Here is a 17,471-nt window from a genome sequence, read left to right as displayed (position 1 = left end):
GTGCTGTACTAAGCGCTTGGAAAGTACAAATTGGCGACAGAGACGGTCCCTACCCAACAAGGGGCTCACAGTCTACTCTGTGCCAAGCACTGTTCTAAGCACTGGGATAGATACCAGGTGGTAATAATAATAATAATAATAATGATGATGATGGTAGAGAAGCAGCGTGGCTCAGTGGAAAGAGCCCGGGCTTTGGAGTCAGAGGTCATGGGTTCGAATCCCAACTCCACCACGTCCGCTGTGTGCCTTAGGCAAGTCACTTTTCTCTGAGCCTCAGTTCCCTCATCTGTAAAATGGGGATTAAGACTACGAGCCCCATGTGGGACAACTTGATCACCTTGTATTCCCCCCCAGCGCTTAGAACAGTGCTTTGCACATAGTAAGCGCTTAACAAATGCCATTATCATTATTATTATTATTCTCTGAGCCTCAGTTCCCTCATCTGTAAAATGGGGATTAAGACTACGAGCCCCATGTGGGACAACTTGATCACCTTGTATTCCCCCCCAGCGCTTAGAACAGTGCTTTGCACATAGTAAGCGCTTAACAAATGCCATTATCATTATTATTATTATTCTCTGAGCCTCAGTTACCTCATCTGTAAAATGGGGTGAAGACTGTGGGCCCCATGTGGGACAACTTGATCAACTTGTATTCCCCCCCACCCCCTCAGCGCTTAGAACAGTACTCTGTTCCCTTCTAGACTGTGAGCCCGCTGTTGGGTAGGGACCGTCTCTATATGTTTGCCAACTTGGACTTCCCAAGCGCTTAGTCCAGTGCTCTGCACACAGTAAGCGCTCAATAAATACGATTGAATGAATGAATGAATGTTGCCAACTTGGACTTCCCAAGCGCTTAGTCCAGTGCCCTGCACACAGTAAGCGCTCAATAAATACGATTGAATGAATGAATGAATGTTGCCAACTTGGACTTCCCAAGCGCTTAGTCCAGTGCTCTGCACACAGTAAGCGCTCAATAAATACGATTGAATGAATGAATGAATGTTGCCAACTTGGACTTCCCAAGCGCTTAGTCCAGTGCTCTGCACACAGTAAGCGCTCACTAAATACGATTGAATGAATGAATGAATGCTGCCAATTTGTACTTCCCAAGCGCTTAGTCCAGTGCTCTGCACACAGTAAGCGCTCAATAAATACGATTGAATGAGCCCGCTATTGGGTCGGGACCATCTCTATATGTTGCCAACTTGGACTTCCCAAGTGCTTAGTCCAGTGCTCTGCACACAGTAAGCGCTCACTAAATACGATTGAATGAATGAATGAATGCTGCCAAATTGTACTTCCCAAGCGCTTAGTCCAGTGCTCTGCACACAGTAAGCGCTCAATACGATTGAATGAATGAATGTTGCCAACTTGTACTTCCCAAGCGCTTAGTCCAGTGCCCTGCACACAGTAAGCGCTCAATAAATACGATTGAATGACTGCTCTGCACATAGTAAGCGCTTAACAAATGCCATCATTATTATTATTTGTTAAGCGCTTACTATGTGCCAGGCACTGTTCTAAGCGCTGGGGGAGGGGGAATGCAAGGTGATCAGGTGGCCCCACGTGGTGCCCCCCAGCCTTCCTCCCCATTTGACGGATGAGGGAACCGAGGCCCGGGGAAGCGACGTGTCTTGCCCAAGGTGGCTGCAGCAGAGAGGGGCGGGATTCGAACCCACGACCCCCGACCCCCCTCCAGCCCGGGCTGTTGGCGCTGAGCCCCGCTGCTTCTCTGCTTGCTGTCGGTGCCCGCAGGCGGAGCTGAAGCGGCTGTACCGGCGGCTGGAGGGGCACAGGACCCGAAGGATGGAGGCGGGAAACCCGCACCTGCCCACCAGGACCGATGCCCGCCGCAGCCTGGGCCGCTCCCTGCTGCGCCGGGAGGGATCCAAGGAGCGGCAGCGGGAGCAGGAGCGGGAAGAGCGGGAGCAGGAGTGGGAAAATCGGGAGCAGGAGGAGGCCCGGGTATGCGGCCCCCCGATGCCAGCCCTGATGCCAACCTCCATGCCAACGCTCTCCAACTGGGCCAGCGCCTGCCCCCTGGCGGCCGCCCGACGCCAAGCCGACCCGCGCCGGCCTCGCAGCGCCCCTAGCGGCCGCCGCTTTCCCTGGCACGTCCGCAGCGCCCCTAGCGGCCGCGGCGCGCACCACGTCCGCAGTCCTCCCAGCGCCCGCAGCGCCCCTAGCGGCCGCCGCTTTCCCTGGCTCCGCAGCGCCCCCAGCGTCGGCAGTTTTCCAAGCGCCCACAACGTCCGCAGCTCGCCCAGTGTCCGCAGCGCCCGCAACGTCAGCAGTTTCCCCAGCGTCCGCAGCGCCCCTAGCGTCCGCAGCGCACTCAACGTCCGCGGTTCTCCCAGCGGCCGCAGCGCCCCTAGCGGCCGCAGCGCGCACAACGCCCGTAGTTCCCCCAGCGTCCGCAGCGCCCCTAGCGGCCGCCGCTTTCCCTGGCTCCGCAGCGCCCCCAGCGTCAGCAGTTTTCCAAGCGGCCGCAGCGCCCCTAGCGGCCGCAGCGCGCACAACGCCCGCAGTTCTCCCAGCGTCCGCAGCGCCCCTAGCGGCCGCCGCTTTCCCTGGGTCCGCACTGCCCCCATTGTCGGCAGTTTTCCAAGCGCCCACAACGTCCGCAGTTCTCCCGGCGTCCGCAGCGCCCCGGGCGTCCGCAGTTCTCCCAGTGTCCGCAGCGCACACAACGTCAGCAGTTTTCCCAGCGTCCGCAGCGCCCCTAATGTCCGGAGTTCTCCCAGTGTCCGCAGCGCCCCTGGCGTCCGCAGTTTTCCCAGCGTCCGCAGAGCCCACAACGTCAGCAGCTTTCCCAGCGTCCACAGCGCCCCTAGCGTCTGCAGTTTCCCCAGTGTCCGCAGCGCGCACAACGTCCGCAGTTTTCCCAGTGTCCGCAGCGCCCCTAGCGTCCGCAGCGCACACAACGTCCGCAGTTTTCCCAGCGTCCGCAGCGCCCCTAGCGTCCGCAGCGCGCACAACGTCCGCAATTTTCCCAGTGTCCGCAGCGCCCCTAGCGTCCGCAGCGCCCCCGGCGTAGGCAATTTTCCCAGTGTCCGCAGCGCCCCTAGCGTCCGCAGCGTCCACAACGTCCGCAGTTTTCCCAGTGTCCGCAGCGCCCCTAGCGTCCGCAACGTCCGCAGTTTTCCCAGTGTCCGCAGCGCCCCTAGCGTCCGCATCCCCCCCAGCGCCCTTGGTGCCCTCGGTGCCCTTGGTGCCCGTGGTGCCCTCGGTGCCCTCGACGTCCAACCCCGGGCCCCACCGTTGACCCACCGGGATCCCCGACAGGACAGCGGCAGCACACAGAGAAGACCCCACTCGGCACCCCCAGAGGCCCTCCGGCCACCCGGCGGCTCCCCGCCGGAGCCCCGGAGCCCCAGCCTCGACGGCCACGGGTGGGTGACCCCTGGCGTGCCCTCCGGCCTGGCACCGGGCAGCCCGGGGTCTCCCCCAGAGGTCCCGGCCATGGGGACCCGGGCATCGGCCCCAGCTTCGCCCCCAGGCCCAGACCTGTTCGCTTTCATCTGCCCGTGGGAGAGTGGCGTCTCCGGGGAGGTCGGGGCCGGACCCCCGCCTCTGCCGCCAACGCCCCGGCGGGCTCTGTCCGCCGCTGCCGCCGGCCCTGAGGGAGAGGGGAGGCCGAGGACCCTCCCCAAGTCCCAGAGCTTGAAGGCGACCGTCCGTGGGGCGTCTCTGCGGGGCCTGGGTCTGATGCTGAAGGCGCTAGGCCGGAGCCGGACCGGCTGCCCGGGCCAGGGGGCTGGAGGGGGAGAAGCCGCCGGGGGGGAAGCTCCGGGGGCTCCTCCCCACACTCCAGGGACCCCGCGAACCCGGGAGGGTGACCACCACGACAAGGAGGACAGGCGCCAGCTGGCCAGCCGGGACACGGTCGAGAGCGGCGGGGCAGCCGGGGGTCCTGTCCTCCCGCTGGAGAGAGCCCGAGATTCCCCCAGGCCCAGGGAGGCGGGGGCCGCAGAAGGCATCTGCCAGCCGCCCTCCAGGGGCCCCGATTGGCCCAGGGCCGGGAGTCAGGCGGCCACCGGCCCGGTCCCCTGGAAGGCGGAGGTGTGTCCGTGGGAAGCGTCCGGCGGGCGAGCCGACGTCTGTCCCTGGGAGGAGTACGAGGGGTCTTGGGGGACGAGGGCCCCCACCCCAGGCAGGAGCCCCCGCCACCATCCGAGGGGGACTCCCAGCCAGGAGTCACCTGATGAAGCGGGGAAGGAGGGGCCGGGCCGGGACCCCGTCTGCCCCTGGGAGAGTTCGGCCGACCCGGGAAGCCCCCGTGGCCCACCGCCTGTGAAGTCCCGGGCTCGGGGCAGCGGCCCTCTGCCGCCGCCGGACGGCACGGACCGCTGGAAGGCGGAGGTGTGCCCGTGGGAAGCGTCCGGCGGGAGAGCGGACATCTGTCCCTGGGAGGAGAGCGAGGGGGCCGCGGTTCCCGAGCCCGCCACGGGCCAGGGCCTGAGGTGGGCCCGGCCGAAGGGGGTGGCGGGGACCCCCGGTAGGGCCGGGAGGCTGGTCCGGGCGCGGGAGGCCGTCTGTCCCTGGGAGACAGTGGATGTGGGAGATGACGGAGACCCAGGGGCCGAGGGGCACCCGGGACAAACGTGGGGTACAGAGGGCCACCCTGCCCCCGGAGGGACGGGATCCCGGAGCCCAGGGCCCCGGCCTGCCGGGGAGGCCAGGGCCGAATCCCTCCCGGCGTCTGAAGGGAGACGCCCCCTGCTCGCCAGCCCCCAGGCCGCTTCCTCACTCCCAGGCAGCGAGGTCGGCTGGGCCTGGAGTCCGAAGCCCGGGCCCGCCACCACCTAGCAGCTCCGGTGCTCCCGACCCCCATACTAGAGCAACCAGAGGCCCCCACCGCCCCTCCCCATAGGCGACCTATCCTCCATCACCCAACCGGAGCGGGAGGGCTCAGGCTCCCGACGCCCCCGGCCCAACGTCCCGAGCCCCGGCCGTTGTCGCCGCCCCGGCTCTGAGCCGGGTCCGTCCGCTTGCTGCCCGGGGATCCGCGGCGACCAAAGGGCGGCAGAGGGACTGAAGCCATGTGGCCCCCAAAGAAACGTGTACAAAAGACACATTAAAACCTCCAGCTCTCCACCGTTTCAGCTGCCCTGGTCCCCGCCGGACAGGGGGTGGGTCAGGGCCCGGGGCCTGGCACCGAGGGGACTTTTGGCGGCTCTCGGCAGAGCGAGACTAAGGCGGCTGGGGGGAGACAGGTGGAGCAGAGCCCATCGCCTGGGCCGACTTAGGGGCATTTCCCCCTTTTGACGACCACGTGTTCTCCATTGTCCTTCTCTCCCAACTCCAAGCCAGCCCCGAGCCCGCCCCCGTCCCTCTGCTCTCATCCCAGGACTGCTGCAACAGCTGGGCTGTGATGCCCACGTCCCCCAACTGACTCAGCCTGGCTTTAGGAGGGACTCAGTGCCCCCTCCCTGAGGGCTGGGCGGCCGCCTCAGACCCCTCTCCCCCCAACCGCACCCCTCGAAGGGGCACCGACCCAGTCCTCCAAACACACCCGGCCCCCCGAACGCGCCCATCCCCAAGCTACACAAGACGCCTCCAAAAGACGGGGATTTATTACCAGGGTCTCAGGCCACGTTCCCAGTTTGGGGTTTGACGTCCCGCTGGGGTGCGGTCGGCAGCTTCGGCTGAAGGGGGGGGTTCCGGCATCGTGGCCCTCCCTGGGGCCTGGGCCCCCGACAGTCGAGGGGGGAGAAGGGGGACGAGGCAAAAGACGCCCCTTTCCCCAAGCCCGCCCTGCCGCCCCTCCCACCCTCCATGGGGCAGCCGGTCCCTATACCCCGGGTCCCGGGGGGGTGGATTGGTCCCGGGGTGATGGCAGGCCCGGGGTCTCGGGAGCGGGCGGTGGCGATGGCGTAGCCACGTTCAGGTCGTCGGGCCCGGGGATCAGGACCGTCTGGAAGGACGAGAGACCGGTTACGGCGGCCACGGCCGCTTTCCCACCCGCCCGCTCCGGGGCCCTTTCCTGGGGCTGGTGGTTCTGCTGCAGTGCCAAGGAGGTGGTGGGAATGTGTCCCGAAGGGGTCTGAGTAAGCGGAGACCCCCCAAATCCGTCCCCCTCGGACCCCTGTTAGAGCCGGGAGGGGCCCAGAGCCGCCCTGCCCGCCCAAGCTCTCCGGGGCTCCCTGGGGGAGGACACGAGCTGCAAGCCCGTCGGCTCGACCCCCGACTTTCTGGCTGGGGTCTGGGGTTGGCGGACCAGAAGTTGCCCCACTTGCCCTGGGGACAGGGCGTGGCTCAGTGGAAAGAGCCCGGGCTTTGGAGTCAGAGGTCACGGGTTCAAATCCCGGCTCTGCCACTTCTCAGCTGTGTGACTTTAGGCAAGTCACTTCACTTCTCTGTGCCTCAGATACCTCATCTGTAAAATGGGGATGAAGACTGTGAGCCCCCCGTGGGACAGGCCTGATCATCTTGTAACCTTCCCAGTGCTTAGAACAGTGCTTTGCACATAGTAAGCACTTAATAAATACCATCATTATTATTATTATTGACAGGGCAGCAGGATGGGTCAAGGCCGGCTCCCCCTGCCACTCCATCTCATTCGTGCCTCAGTGGAAAGAGCCCGGGCTTTGGAGCCAGAGATCATGGGTTCAAGTCCCGGCTCCGCCGACTGTCGGCTGTGTGACTTTGGGCCAGTCACTTCACTTCTCTGTGCCTCACTGACCTCATCTGGAAAATGGGGATTAAGACTGAGAGCCCCCGCGGGGCAACCTGATTACCTTGTAACCTCCCCAGCGCTTAGAACGGTGCTTTGCACATAGTAAGCACTTAATAAATGCCATTATTATTATTATTATTATCTCCTCCTCCTCCTAATAATAATAGCAATAATTGTAGTATCTGTTAAGCCACGTGCCAGACACTGTACTGAGCGCTGGGGTGGATGTAAATGAATCGGGAACACAGTCCCCGTCCCACGTGGGGCTCGCAGTCTTAATCCCCATTTTACAGGTGAGGTAGCTGAGGCCCAGAGAAGTGATTCGCCCCAGGTCACTCGGCAGACAAGTGGCAGAGCCGGGATTAGAATAATAATAATGATGGTATTTATTAAGCGCTTACTATGTGCAAAGCACTGTTCTAAGCGCTGGGGAGGTTACAAGGTGATCAGGTTGTCCCATGGGGGGCTCACGGTCTTAACCCCCATTTTACAGATGGGGTAACTGAGGCCCAGAGAAGTGAAGTGACTTGCCCAAAGTCACACAGCTGACAATTGGTGGATCCGGGATTCGAACCCATGACCTCCGACTCCAAAGCCCGGGCTCTTTCCACTGAGCCACGCTGCTTCTCTATCCACGCCCTCGGACTCTCGGGCCCACGTTCTAGCCACTAGGCCATGCCGCGTCCCCGTTTTTTAATTTATTTATCTTGTACATATCTATTCTACTTATTTTATTTTGTTAATATGTTTTGTTTTGTCGTCCGTCTCCCCCTTCCAGACTGTGAGCCCACCGTTGGGTAGGGACCGTCTCTCTAAGTTGCCAACTTGTACTTCCCAAGCGCTCAGCCCAGTGCTCTGCACACAGTAAGCGCTCAATAAATACGACTGAATGAATAAATGAACGAATGTGTATGTGTTTGTACGTATTTATTACTCTATCTTTTATTTACTTATTTTACTTGTACATATCTATTCTATTTATTTTATTTGGTTTATACGTTTGGTTTTGTTCTCTGTCTCCCCCTTCTAGATTGTGAGCCCACTGTTGGGTAGGGACCGTCTCTCTATGTTGCCAACTTGTCCTTCCCAAGCGCTCAGCCCAGTGCTCTGCACACAGTAAGCGCTCAATAAATACGACTGAATGAATAAATGAACGAATGTATATATGTTTGTACGTATTTATTACTCTATCTTTTATTTACTTATTTTACTTGTACATATCTATTCTATTTATTTGGTTTATACGTTTGGTTTTGTCGTCTGTCTCCCCCTTCTAGACTGTGAGCCCACTGTTGGGTAGGGACCATCTCTCTATGCTGCCAACTTGTCCTTCCCAAGCGCTCAGTACAGTGCTCCGCACAGTAAGCGCTCGATAAATACGATTGAATGAATGAATGAATGAATGAGCGGCTGGTCCCCGTGAGGCTGGGGGCAGGGTGAGGGGGCGTTACCCTGATGGGGGCTTCGGGCGCGGGGGCCCAGGCGGGGACGATCTTGTCATGGAGCCTCCAGGCGCCGTACGGGTTGCGGAGCTGCTTCTCCAGCACGACGTACTCCAGCACGTCCCGCGGCGGGTCCTCTCGCCCGTACATCAGGCGCCCGAACCGGTCGTAGATGGCCAGGGCCTGCGGGGAGGACGGCGGGAGGGATGGGGGGACGGACAGCCGGCCGCAGACCCCGCCGGTCCGGCCCGGGGCGGGACGGGGGCCCTACCTGGCGCGTGTGCATGCGGACGGTGACCTGTCCGTACACGTTCCCCGCGCTGACCGTGTCCGAGCAGCGGACCTGCACCACCCGGGGGGGCTCCAGGGACTCCACGAAGCGCCAGCGCACCGTCTTCAGCTTCGTCTCCTCGGCCATTTTCTGGGACGGGGGGGGAACCGGGCGCGCCGCCGTCAGGCCCCTCCGCCCCGCGCCCGGCCGGCCCCGATATCGGGAGGGGAGGAACCTACCGGGAAGCAGTGCTCCGTCACCAGGTCGTGAAGCCTGTCGTGGTTGGCCCTGGGAGGTGGGGGGGGAACCGTGTGAGAGACGGACAGAGACAGCAGCAGCGAGAGATACCCACGGCACTGAGGCTCCACAGTTGGCTCCGGCCCTCCGCTTCCGGAGCGGGGCGGCCCAACAGGCTGCGCTTGGGCATCATCATCATCAATCATATTTATTGAGCGCTTACTATGTGCACAGCACCGGACTAAGCGCTTGGGAAGTACAAATTGGCAACACGTAGAGACGGTCCCTGCCCAACAGTGGGCTCACAGTCTAAAAGGGGGAGACAGAGAACAGAACCAAACATACCAACAAAATTAAATAAATAGGATAGAAATGCACAAGCAAAATAAATAAATAAATAAATAAATAGAGTAATAAATATGTACAACCATATATACATATATACAGGCGCTGTGGGGAAGGGAAGGAGGTAAGATGGGGGGATGGAGAGGGGGGCGAGGGGGAGAGGAAGGAAGGGGCTCAGTCTGGGAAGGCCATCATCAATCGTATTTATTGAGCGCTTACTATGTGCAGAGCACCGGACTAAGCGCTTGGGAAGTACAAATTGGCAACACGTAGAGACGGTCCCTACCCAACAGTGGGCTCACAGTCTAAAATGGGGAGACGGAGAACAAAACCAAACATACTAACAGAATAAAATAAATAGAATAGATAGGTACAAGTAAAATAAATAGAGTAATAAATATGTACAAACATATATACATATATACAGGTGCTGTGGGGAAGGGAAGGAGGTAAGATGGGGGAGATGGAGAGGGGGACGAGGGGGAGAGGAAGGAAGGGGAAGATCCCAGGATGGGACTAGGCCCCGGGGAGGGTACGGAACCTGCCCTCCGCTTCACGTGGCTCGGAATTGGAGCCCAGGGAGGACACCCAACTGGACCCCCAGGGTCCCCTGCCTCCCTCTTTGATAGCGGCGACGGCAAGACGCTCGGACGAAGCCTCTTGTGGAAGGCCCATCTCCTCCAAGAGGCCTTCCCTGACTAAGCCCTCCTTTCCTCTTTTTCCACTCCCTTCTGTATCGCCCGGACTTGCTCCCTTTATTCATCCCCCACCTCCCGGCCCCACAGCACTCATGTACATAGCTGGAATTATTGACGCAGGCACATTATCATTTGGTTCCCCCTCTAGACTTGTAAGCTCATCGTGGGCCGGAAACGCGTCTGTTATACTGTACTCTCCCAAGCACTTAATACGGTGCTCTGCACACAGTAAGCACTCAATAAATATGACTGACTGACAATCAATCAATCAATCATATTGAGTGCTTACTGTGTGCAGAGCACCGCACTAAGCGCTTGGGAAGTCCAAGTCGGCAACACATAGAGACAGTCCCTACCCAACAGCCGGCTCACAGTCTAGAAGGGTGACAAACACACCTAGACTCCCTCCCTCCTTCCCCGATCAGGGAATCTCAACCCACTCCGGCCCACTGTCAATCAATCAATCAATCGTATTTATTGAGCGCTTACTGTGTGCAGAGCACTGTACTATGCGCTTGGGAAGTCCAAGTTGGCAACATATAGAGACAGTCCCTACCCAACAGTGGGCTTACAGTCTAGAAGACTGTCATCATCATCATCATCATCATCAATCGTATTTATTGAGCGCTTACTGTGTGCAGAGCACTGGACTAAGCGCTTGGGAAGAACAAGTTGGCAACATATAGAGACAGTCCCTACCCAACAGTGGGCTTACAGTCTAGAAGACTGTCATCATCATCATCATCAATCGTATTTATTGAGCGCTTACTGTGTGCAGAGCACTAAGCGCTTGGGAAGTCCAAGTTGGCAACATATAGAGACGGTCCCTACCCAACAGTGGGCTTACAGTCTAGAAGACTGTCATCATCACCACCAATCGTATTTATTGAGCGCTTACTGTGTGCAGAGCACTGGACTAAGCGCTTGGGAAGTCCAAGTTGGCAACATATGGAGACAGTCCCTACCCAACAGTGGGCTCACAGTCTAGAAGACTGTCATCATCATCATCATCATCCTCAATCGTATTTATTGAGCGCTTACTGTGTGCAGAGCACTGGACTAAGCGCTTGGAAAGTACAAGTTGGCAACATATAGAGACAGTCCCTACCCAACAGTGGGCTCACAGTCTAGAAGACTGTGCTGAACCAACCCACCCACCTCCTGTCCCCTCCCTCGTCCTGCAGTGGAGAGGAGCGTTTCCCTCTGGATCCCCCGGGGCGGGGAGAACCTGGGAGACGGAAGTTCAGCAGTGGTGCTGCCCGTCCTTTTCCAGGCCCTTAAACTCCCATCCCGCCTCCCTGCCAACACCACAAGACCAGTGGACGGTGCCCGCGGCCTGGGTACCAACCGCCGGCTGACCAGCTCCCTTCCTCCACTTCATCCTCACATCGGCCCGGGAGCCCCAAAAAGTTGACTGGGCCTTCGGTCGAGCCAGACGCCAGGCCCGGGGATGGTCTGGCACTCCCGTCGGGCCGTCCTCTGGCCCGCTGACTTCCTCGTTCTCCCCTGGGCCTGCTTCATTTCTGGTCGGGGAGGGGGCGGACCCCCGACCCCCAGTCCGGCCCCCGCCACACCGGTGCCCTCCGCCAAGCTAGCGGGAACCGTGGCTCGCTGGGGGTCCCGACGGCGGGGCTGGACACCCCCCCCGCCGTCTTTACCCCGGTACCCAAGATGGTTCTGGCCGAGGAGCCGTGCCCAGGGAGCCCAGGTCGGGACGGGCGAGGCCCTGCTGAGAGCTCACCTCCTCCAGGCCGCCTTCCCAGACTGAGCCCCTTCCTTCCTCTCCCCCTCGTCCCCCTCTCCATCCCCCCCATCTTACCTCCTTCCCTTCCCCACAGCACCTGTATATATGTATATGTTTGTACATATTTTTTACTCTATTTATTTTATTTGTACATATCTATTCTATTCATTTTATTTTGTCAGTATGTTTGGTTTTGTTCTCTGTCTCCCCCTTTTAGACTGTGAGCCCACTGTTGGGTAGGGACTGTCTCTATATGTTGCCAATCTGTACTTCCCAAGCGCTTAGTACAGTGCTCTGCACATAGTAAGCGCTCAATAAATACGATTGATGATGTTGATGAGGAGGAGGAAACAGGAAGCTCTCACGTGTTCAGGCAGTTGTGCGCTTCAGTGAAGATCTCTTGGGCCTTGGCGGCGAAGGTCTTGACGCTGAAGGTGGGGTCGTGTTCCTTCACCTTGCGGATGCTGGGAAATAATAATAATAATAATAATGGTATTTGTTAAGCGCTAACTATGTGCAAAGCACTGTTCTAAGCACTGGGGAGGTTACAAGGTGATCAGGTGAAAGCGTCGGGGGGGGAATCTGGTTCGTCCTGGGGTCTCCCCCATCCCGGCGGGGCCCCCGGGGACCTCAGAGCCGGATGCGAGTCGACCCGCCCGGGGCCGCTCCAGACCCAACCAGGGCGAGGTCAGGACCGCAAGCGGCCCCAGGGGGTTTGGGGAATTCTGGAGATTTTCCAGAGCCGGAGGGCGCCGCCTCGGCCGGGTTGTTCGGCTCTGGCCCACCCACTCCAAAGCGAGAGGAGGCAGTCGGATAATAATAATAATGATGGCATTTGTTGAGCGCTTACTAGGTGCAAAGCACTGTTCTGAGGATACAAGGTGATCAGAGTGTCCCACGTGGGGCTCAGTCTTCATCCCTGTTTTACAGATGAGGAACTGAGGCCCAGAGAAGTTAAGTGACTTGCCCAAAGTCACACAGCTGACAATTGGCGGAGCCGGGATGTGAACCCATGACCTCCGACTCCTAAGCCCGAGCTCTTTCTTTTATCACCATCATCATCATCAATCGTATTTATTGAGCGCTTACTATGTGCAGAGCACCGGACTAAGCGCTTGGGAAGTACAAGTTGGCAACATAGAGAGACAGTCCCTACCCAACAGTGGGCTCACAGTCTAAAAGGGGGGGACAAAACCAAACATACTACAAAATAAAATAGAATAGAGCCCACGGTTGGGCAGGGACCGTCTCTATATGTTGCCAACTTGGACTTCCCAAGCGCTTAGTCCAGTGCTCCGCACACAGTAAGCACTCAATAAATACGATTGATTGATTTCCGTTGAGCCACGCTGCCTCTCTAGTCATCTAGTCGGATGGAAATGGAGGCCTTTCGGGCTGAAAAGTCTACGTGACCCAGAGTCCCCCTCCCGCACCGGTCCCTGGGGCTCAGAACACCCGGCTCAATCAATCAATCATCGATCAATCGTATTTATTGAGCGCTTACTGTGTGCAGAGCGCTGGACTAAGCGCTTGGGAAGTCCAAGTTGGCAACACATAGAGACGGTCCCTACCCAACAGCGGGTTTACAGTCTAGAAGACTCCGTGGTCAGAGACAGGCTCCCCGCTCCCGGGGGACCCAGGTTCGAGTCCCGTCACCGTCGATTCCCCACCCCACTGCCGTGCTCGGGAAGCCAGGACGTGGGAGCTGTCTGGCCTGTCACCAGGAGACATCCCGTGAGGCACCGGTGGGCCACGACCCACCAGCCGGGGGGAGGAACCCCACTCCGGGGCCTCGGGCGGGGTGGGCACCGAGGCCCGGAGGGACCCCCGCCGCCCACAGGCCCGTGACGCGGGGGGCCCGGGTACCTACGCCATCTGGGAGGCCACGCGTTGCTTCAGCCGTTCCACCCTCTGCTTCAGGCCGGCCTGGAGGAGGGGCGTCAAGCGAGCGTCGCCCTCGGGGGGGATGTAGGGGTCGAAGACCCCGGCTGGCGGAGGAGGGTGGGGGAGAAAGATTAGGGCAGTCGGCCCGGGGCCTTCCGCCACAGTCCAATCAATCATATTTATTGAGCGCTTACTGTGTGCAGAGCACTGTACTAAGCGCTTGGGAAGTCCAAGTTGGCATCATCTAGAGACAGTCCCTACCCAACAGTGGGCTCACAGTCTAAACGTCCGAGCAGCTGCTCGGCGACGTGCGCACCAGGAGCCCCCACCCCCCCCACCTTACCTCCTTCCCCTCCCCACAGCCCCTGCATATATGTTTGTACGCATATATGACTCTACTTATTTTATTTGTACATATTTATTCTATTTATTTTGTTAATATGTTTTGCTTTGTTGTCCGTCTCCCCCTTCTAGACCGCGAGCCCGCTGTTGGGGAGGGACCGTCTCTAGGTGCTGCCGACTTGGACTTCCCAAGCGCTCAGTACAGTGCTCTGCACACAGTAAGCGCTCAATAAATACGATTGAATGATGAATGAATAAAGCGGGGAGAACCGTCCCTGCGTCTCCCCGCTACCCCAAGCTAATCAGGTTGGACACAGTCCCGATCCCACACGGGACTCACGGTCTAAAAAAGGTACCACCAGCGTGGCTCAACGGAAAGAGCCCGGGCTCTGGAGTCAGAGGTCGTGGGTTCTAATCCCGCCTCTGTCCGCCAACCGTCGGCTGGGTGACTTTGGGCGAGTCCCTTCACGTCTCCGTGCCTCAGTTCCCTCATCCGTGAAACGAGGGTGAAGACTGTGAGCCCCACGGGGGGCAACCTGGATTACCTCGCATCCCCCCGGCACTTAGAACGGCGCTTGGCACGTAGTGAGCGCTTAACAAACACCGACGTTGCTGTTAGTATTTTACAGTCGAGGAAACTGAGGCCCGGAGAAGCGAAGTGACCCGCTCCAAGTCCCCTCCCTCCCTCCCCGCCCGGCCCCGAGGCCCAGTCCCACCTGTGCAGTTCAGGACAATGGGTCTCTCGGGGCGCTCGTTGGGGATGACGACGCCGGCGGCCCGGGCGCGGGCCCGGTTCTCCTCTTCGGTCCAGAACTTGGCCTTCTTCTGCGGGGGGGTGAAGCGCCTCTTGGTCCTCACCGGCATCACGATGGCGGCCGGGCCGGGCCGGACGTCCGGGGACTAGAAGGACGGGGAGCGCCCAGTAAATGCCAGCGACGATCGTTCGGCGCTTACTACGTGCCGGGCGCCGTACGAAGCGCTGGGGTAGATCCGGCTGGCCGCCGCCCCGGTCCCACACGGGGCTCACAATCTCACGGCCCCATTTTCCCAGATGAGATAACCGAGGCCCAGGGATAATAATAATAATAATGACGGCATTTGTTAAGCGCTTACTATGTGCAGAGCGCTGCGCTAAGCGCTGGGGGGATACAATGTGATCAAGTTGTCCCACCTGGGGCTCTCAGTCTTAATCCCCATTTTTACAGATGGGGGAACCGAGGCTCAGAGAAGTGAAGTGGCTTGCCCAAGGTCACACAGCAGACTTGTGGCGGAGCCGGGATTCGAACCCGCGACCTCTGACTCCAAAGCCCGGGCTCTTTCCACTGAGCCACGCTGTTTCTATAATAATAACGATGGTATTTGTTAAGCGCTTACTAGGTGCAAAGCACTCTTCTAAGCGCTGGTGGGGGGGGATACAGGGTAATCAGGTTGTCCCCCGTGGGGCTCACAGTCTTAATTCCCATTTTACAGATGAGGTCACTGAGGCTCAGGGATAATAATAATAACGACGGTATTTGTTAAGCGCTTACTATGTGCAAAGCACTTTTCTAAGCGCTGGGGGGGGGGATACAGGGTAATCAGGTTGTCCCCCGTGGGGCTCACAGTCTTAATTCCCATTTTACAGATGAGGTCACTGAGGCCCAGGGATAATAATAATAACGATGGTATTTGTTAAGCGCTTACTAGGTGCAAAGCACTCTTCTAAGCGCCGGGGGGGATACAGGGTAATCAGGTTGTCCCACGTGGGGCTCACAGTCTTAATTCCCATTTTACAGATGAGGTCACTGAGGCGCAGAGAAGTGAAGCGACTTGCCCAAAGTCACACAGCTGACAAGCGGGAGCGGCAGGATTAGAACCCTTGACCTCCGACTCCCAAGCCCGGGCTCTTTCCACCGAGGGATGTGAAGTGACTTGACCAAGGTCACACAGCACACAAGTGGCGGAGCTGCCTCGTTGTAATAATAATGATAATAATTGTGGTATTTAAGTGCTTACTACACGTCAGGCACCGTACTACGAACCAGGGTAGATACAAGTTAATCAATCGTATTTACTGAGCGCTTATTGTGTGCAAAGCACTGTACTGAGCGCTTGATCCAGTTGGATGCACTCCCCATTCCACACAGAGATCAGGCTTAATCCCCAGTTTACAGATGAGGAAACTGAGGCTCGGATAAATGAAGTGACTTACCCAAGCTCCCACAGAAGACAAGGGGCGAAGCCAGGATGAGAATAATAATAATAATAATGATAACTGTGGTATTTGTTAAGGTGAGAGACAGCGTGGCTCAGTGGAAAGAGCCACGATGATGGTATTTGTTAAGCGCTTACTATGTGCCAAGTACTGTTGTTAGCGCTGGGGAGATACAGGGTACTTAGGTTGTCCCACGGGGGGCTCACACTTTTATCCCCATTTTACAGATGAGGGAACTGAGGCCCAGAGAGTAATAATAATAATACTGTTGGTATTTGTTAAGCGCTTACTATGTGCTGAGCACTGTTCTAAGCGCTGGGGTAGATACAGGGTGATCAGGTTGTCCCACGGGGAGCTCACAGTCTTCACCCCCATTTTACAGATGAGGTCACTGAGGCCCAGAGAAGCGAAGGGACTTGCCCAAGGTCACCCAGCTGACAAGTGACGGGGTCTGGATTTGAACCCACGACCTCTGACTCCAAAGCCCGGGCTCTTTCCACTGAGCCATGCTGCTTCTCATGTAGTAAGCGCTTAACCAAGGCCATCACTTCGATGACGATGACTATGTTGATTAGGATTATGCTGCCAACTTGTCCTTCCCAAGCGCTTAGTCCAGTGCTCTGCACACAGTAAGCGCTCAATAAATACGATTGATTGACTGATTGATGATGCTTAAGTGATCAATCAATCGTATTTACTGAGCGCTTACTGTGTGCAGAGCACTGGACTAAGCGCTTGGGAAGGACAAGTTGGCAACATATAGAAACAGTCCGTACCCAACAGTGGGCTCAAAGTCAGCGCTTAATAAATGCCATTATTATTATTATTATTATTTATATCAATCAATCGTATCTATTGAGCGCTTACTGTGTGCAGAGCACTGGACTAAGCACTTGGGAAGTACAAGTTGGCAACATATAGAGACAGTCCCTACCCAATAGTGGGTTCAAAGTCAGCGCTTAATAAATGCCATTATTATTATTATTATTATTATTATTTATATCAATCAATCGTATTTATTGAGCGCTTACTGTGTGCACAGCACTGGACTAAGCGCTTGGGAAGTCCAAGTTGGCAACATATAGAGTCAGTCCCTACCCAATAGTGGGCTCAAAGTCAGCGCTTAATAAATGCCATTATTATTATTATTATTATTATTATTATTATTTATCTCAATCGTATTTATTGAGCGTTTACTGTGTGCAGAGCACTGGACTAAGCGCTTGGGAAGTCCAAGTTGGCAACATATAGAGACAGCCCCTACCCAACAGTGGGCTCACAGTCAGCGCTTAAGAAATGCCATTATTATTATCATTATTATTACTATTTATCTCAATCAATCGTATTTATTGAGCGCTTCCTGTGTGCAGAGCACTGTACTAAGCGCTTGGGAAGTACAAGTTGGCAACATATTGAGACAGTCCCTACCCAACAGTGGGCTCACAGTCAGCGCTTAATAAATGCCATAATTATTATTACTATTATTGTTATCATTATTATTTATATTATTATTTTAATTATGATGATGCTGGCAGCGGGGACCAGGCCCCCTCCCTACCTGCCGGGCCCACCGGCCCAGTAGTAGGCCGCCGAATCCGTACAAGCTCCTCCGCATGGGCGCCGCCATCTTGCC

At 57.4% G+C, this 17,471-nt stretch overlaps 2 protein-coding genes across 2 annotated transcripts in view; one reads left to right on the top strand and one right to left on the bottom strand.

Moving 5' to 3' along the window:
• Positions 1–5,576, top strand: part of GPR179 (G protein-coupled receptor 179) — a 22,892-nt gene extending 17,316 nt beyond the window's left edge. Inside the window, 1 exon segment of the mRNA XM_038750090.1 lies at positions 1,758–5,576. Within this exon segment, the coding sequence (XP_038606018.1) occupies positions 1,758–4,811 (3,054 nt within the window). The 3' untranslated portion in view covers positions 4,812–5,576.
• Positions 5,558–17,471, bottom strand: MRPL45 (mitochondrial ribosomal protein L45). The gene is made up of 8 exons (XM_038750154.1): positions 17,397–17,471; positions 14,361–14,544; positions 13,289–13,406; positions 11,784–11,882; positions 8,634–8,682; positions 8,395–8,544; positions 8,133–8,306; positions 5,558–5,919 (listed from the first exon to the last, which is right to left on the bottom strand). The coding sequence occupies exons 1-8, from the start codon at positions 17,463–17,465 to the stop codon at positions 5,797–5,799; spliced, it is 966 nt and encodes a 321-aa protein (XP_038606082.1). The 5' UTR covers positions 17,466–17,471; the 3' UTR covers positions 5,558–5,796.

The sequence above is a fragment of the Tachyglossus aculeatus genome, chromosome 8, assembly GCF_015852505.1.
Source record: "Tachyglossus aculeatus isolate mTacAcu1 chromosome 8, mTacAcu1.pri, whole genome shotgun sequence".
NCBI classification, from domain to species: domain Eukaryota; kingdom Metazoa; phylum Chordata; class Mammalia; order Monotremata; family Tachyglossidae; genus Tachyglossus; species Tachyglossus aculeatus.
Note: the sequence above shows the minus strand (reverse complement) of the source record. Positions and strands in the feature narration are given on the sequence as shown.

Excerpts from the sequence above, each read along its gene's own strand:
- MRPL45 (XM_038750154.1), bottom strand. The coding sequence starts at position 17,465 with ATGGCGGCGCCCATGCGGAGGAGCTTGTACGGATTCGGCGGCCTACTA. Across the intron at positions 14,545-17,396 it reads TGGGCCGGTGGGCCCGGCAG|TCCCCGGACGTCCGGCCCGG; the intron begins GTAGGGAGGGGG and ends CCGTCCTTCTAG. Across the intron at positions 8,307-8,394 it reads TCCGCATGCACACGCGCCAG|GCCCTGGCCATCTACGACCG; the intron begins GTAGGGCCCCCG and ends TCCTCCCCGCAG.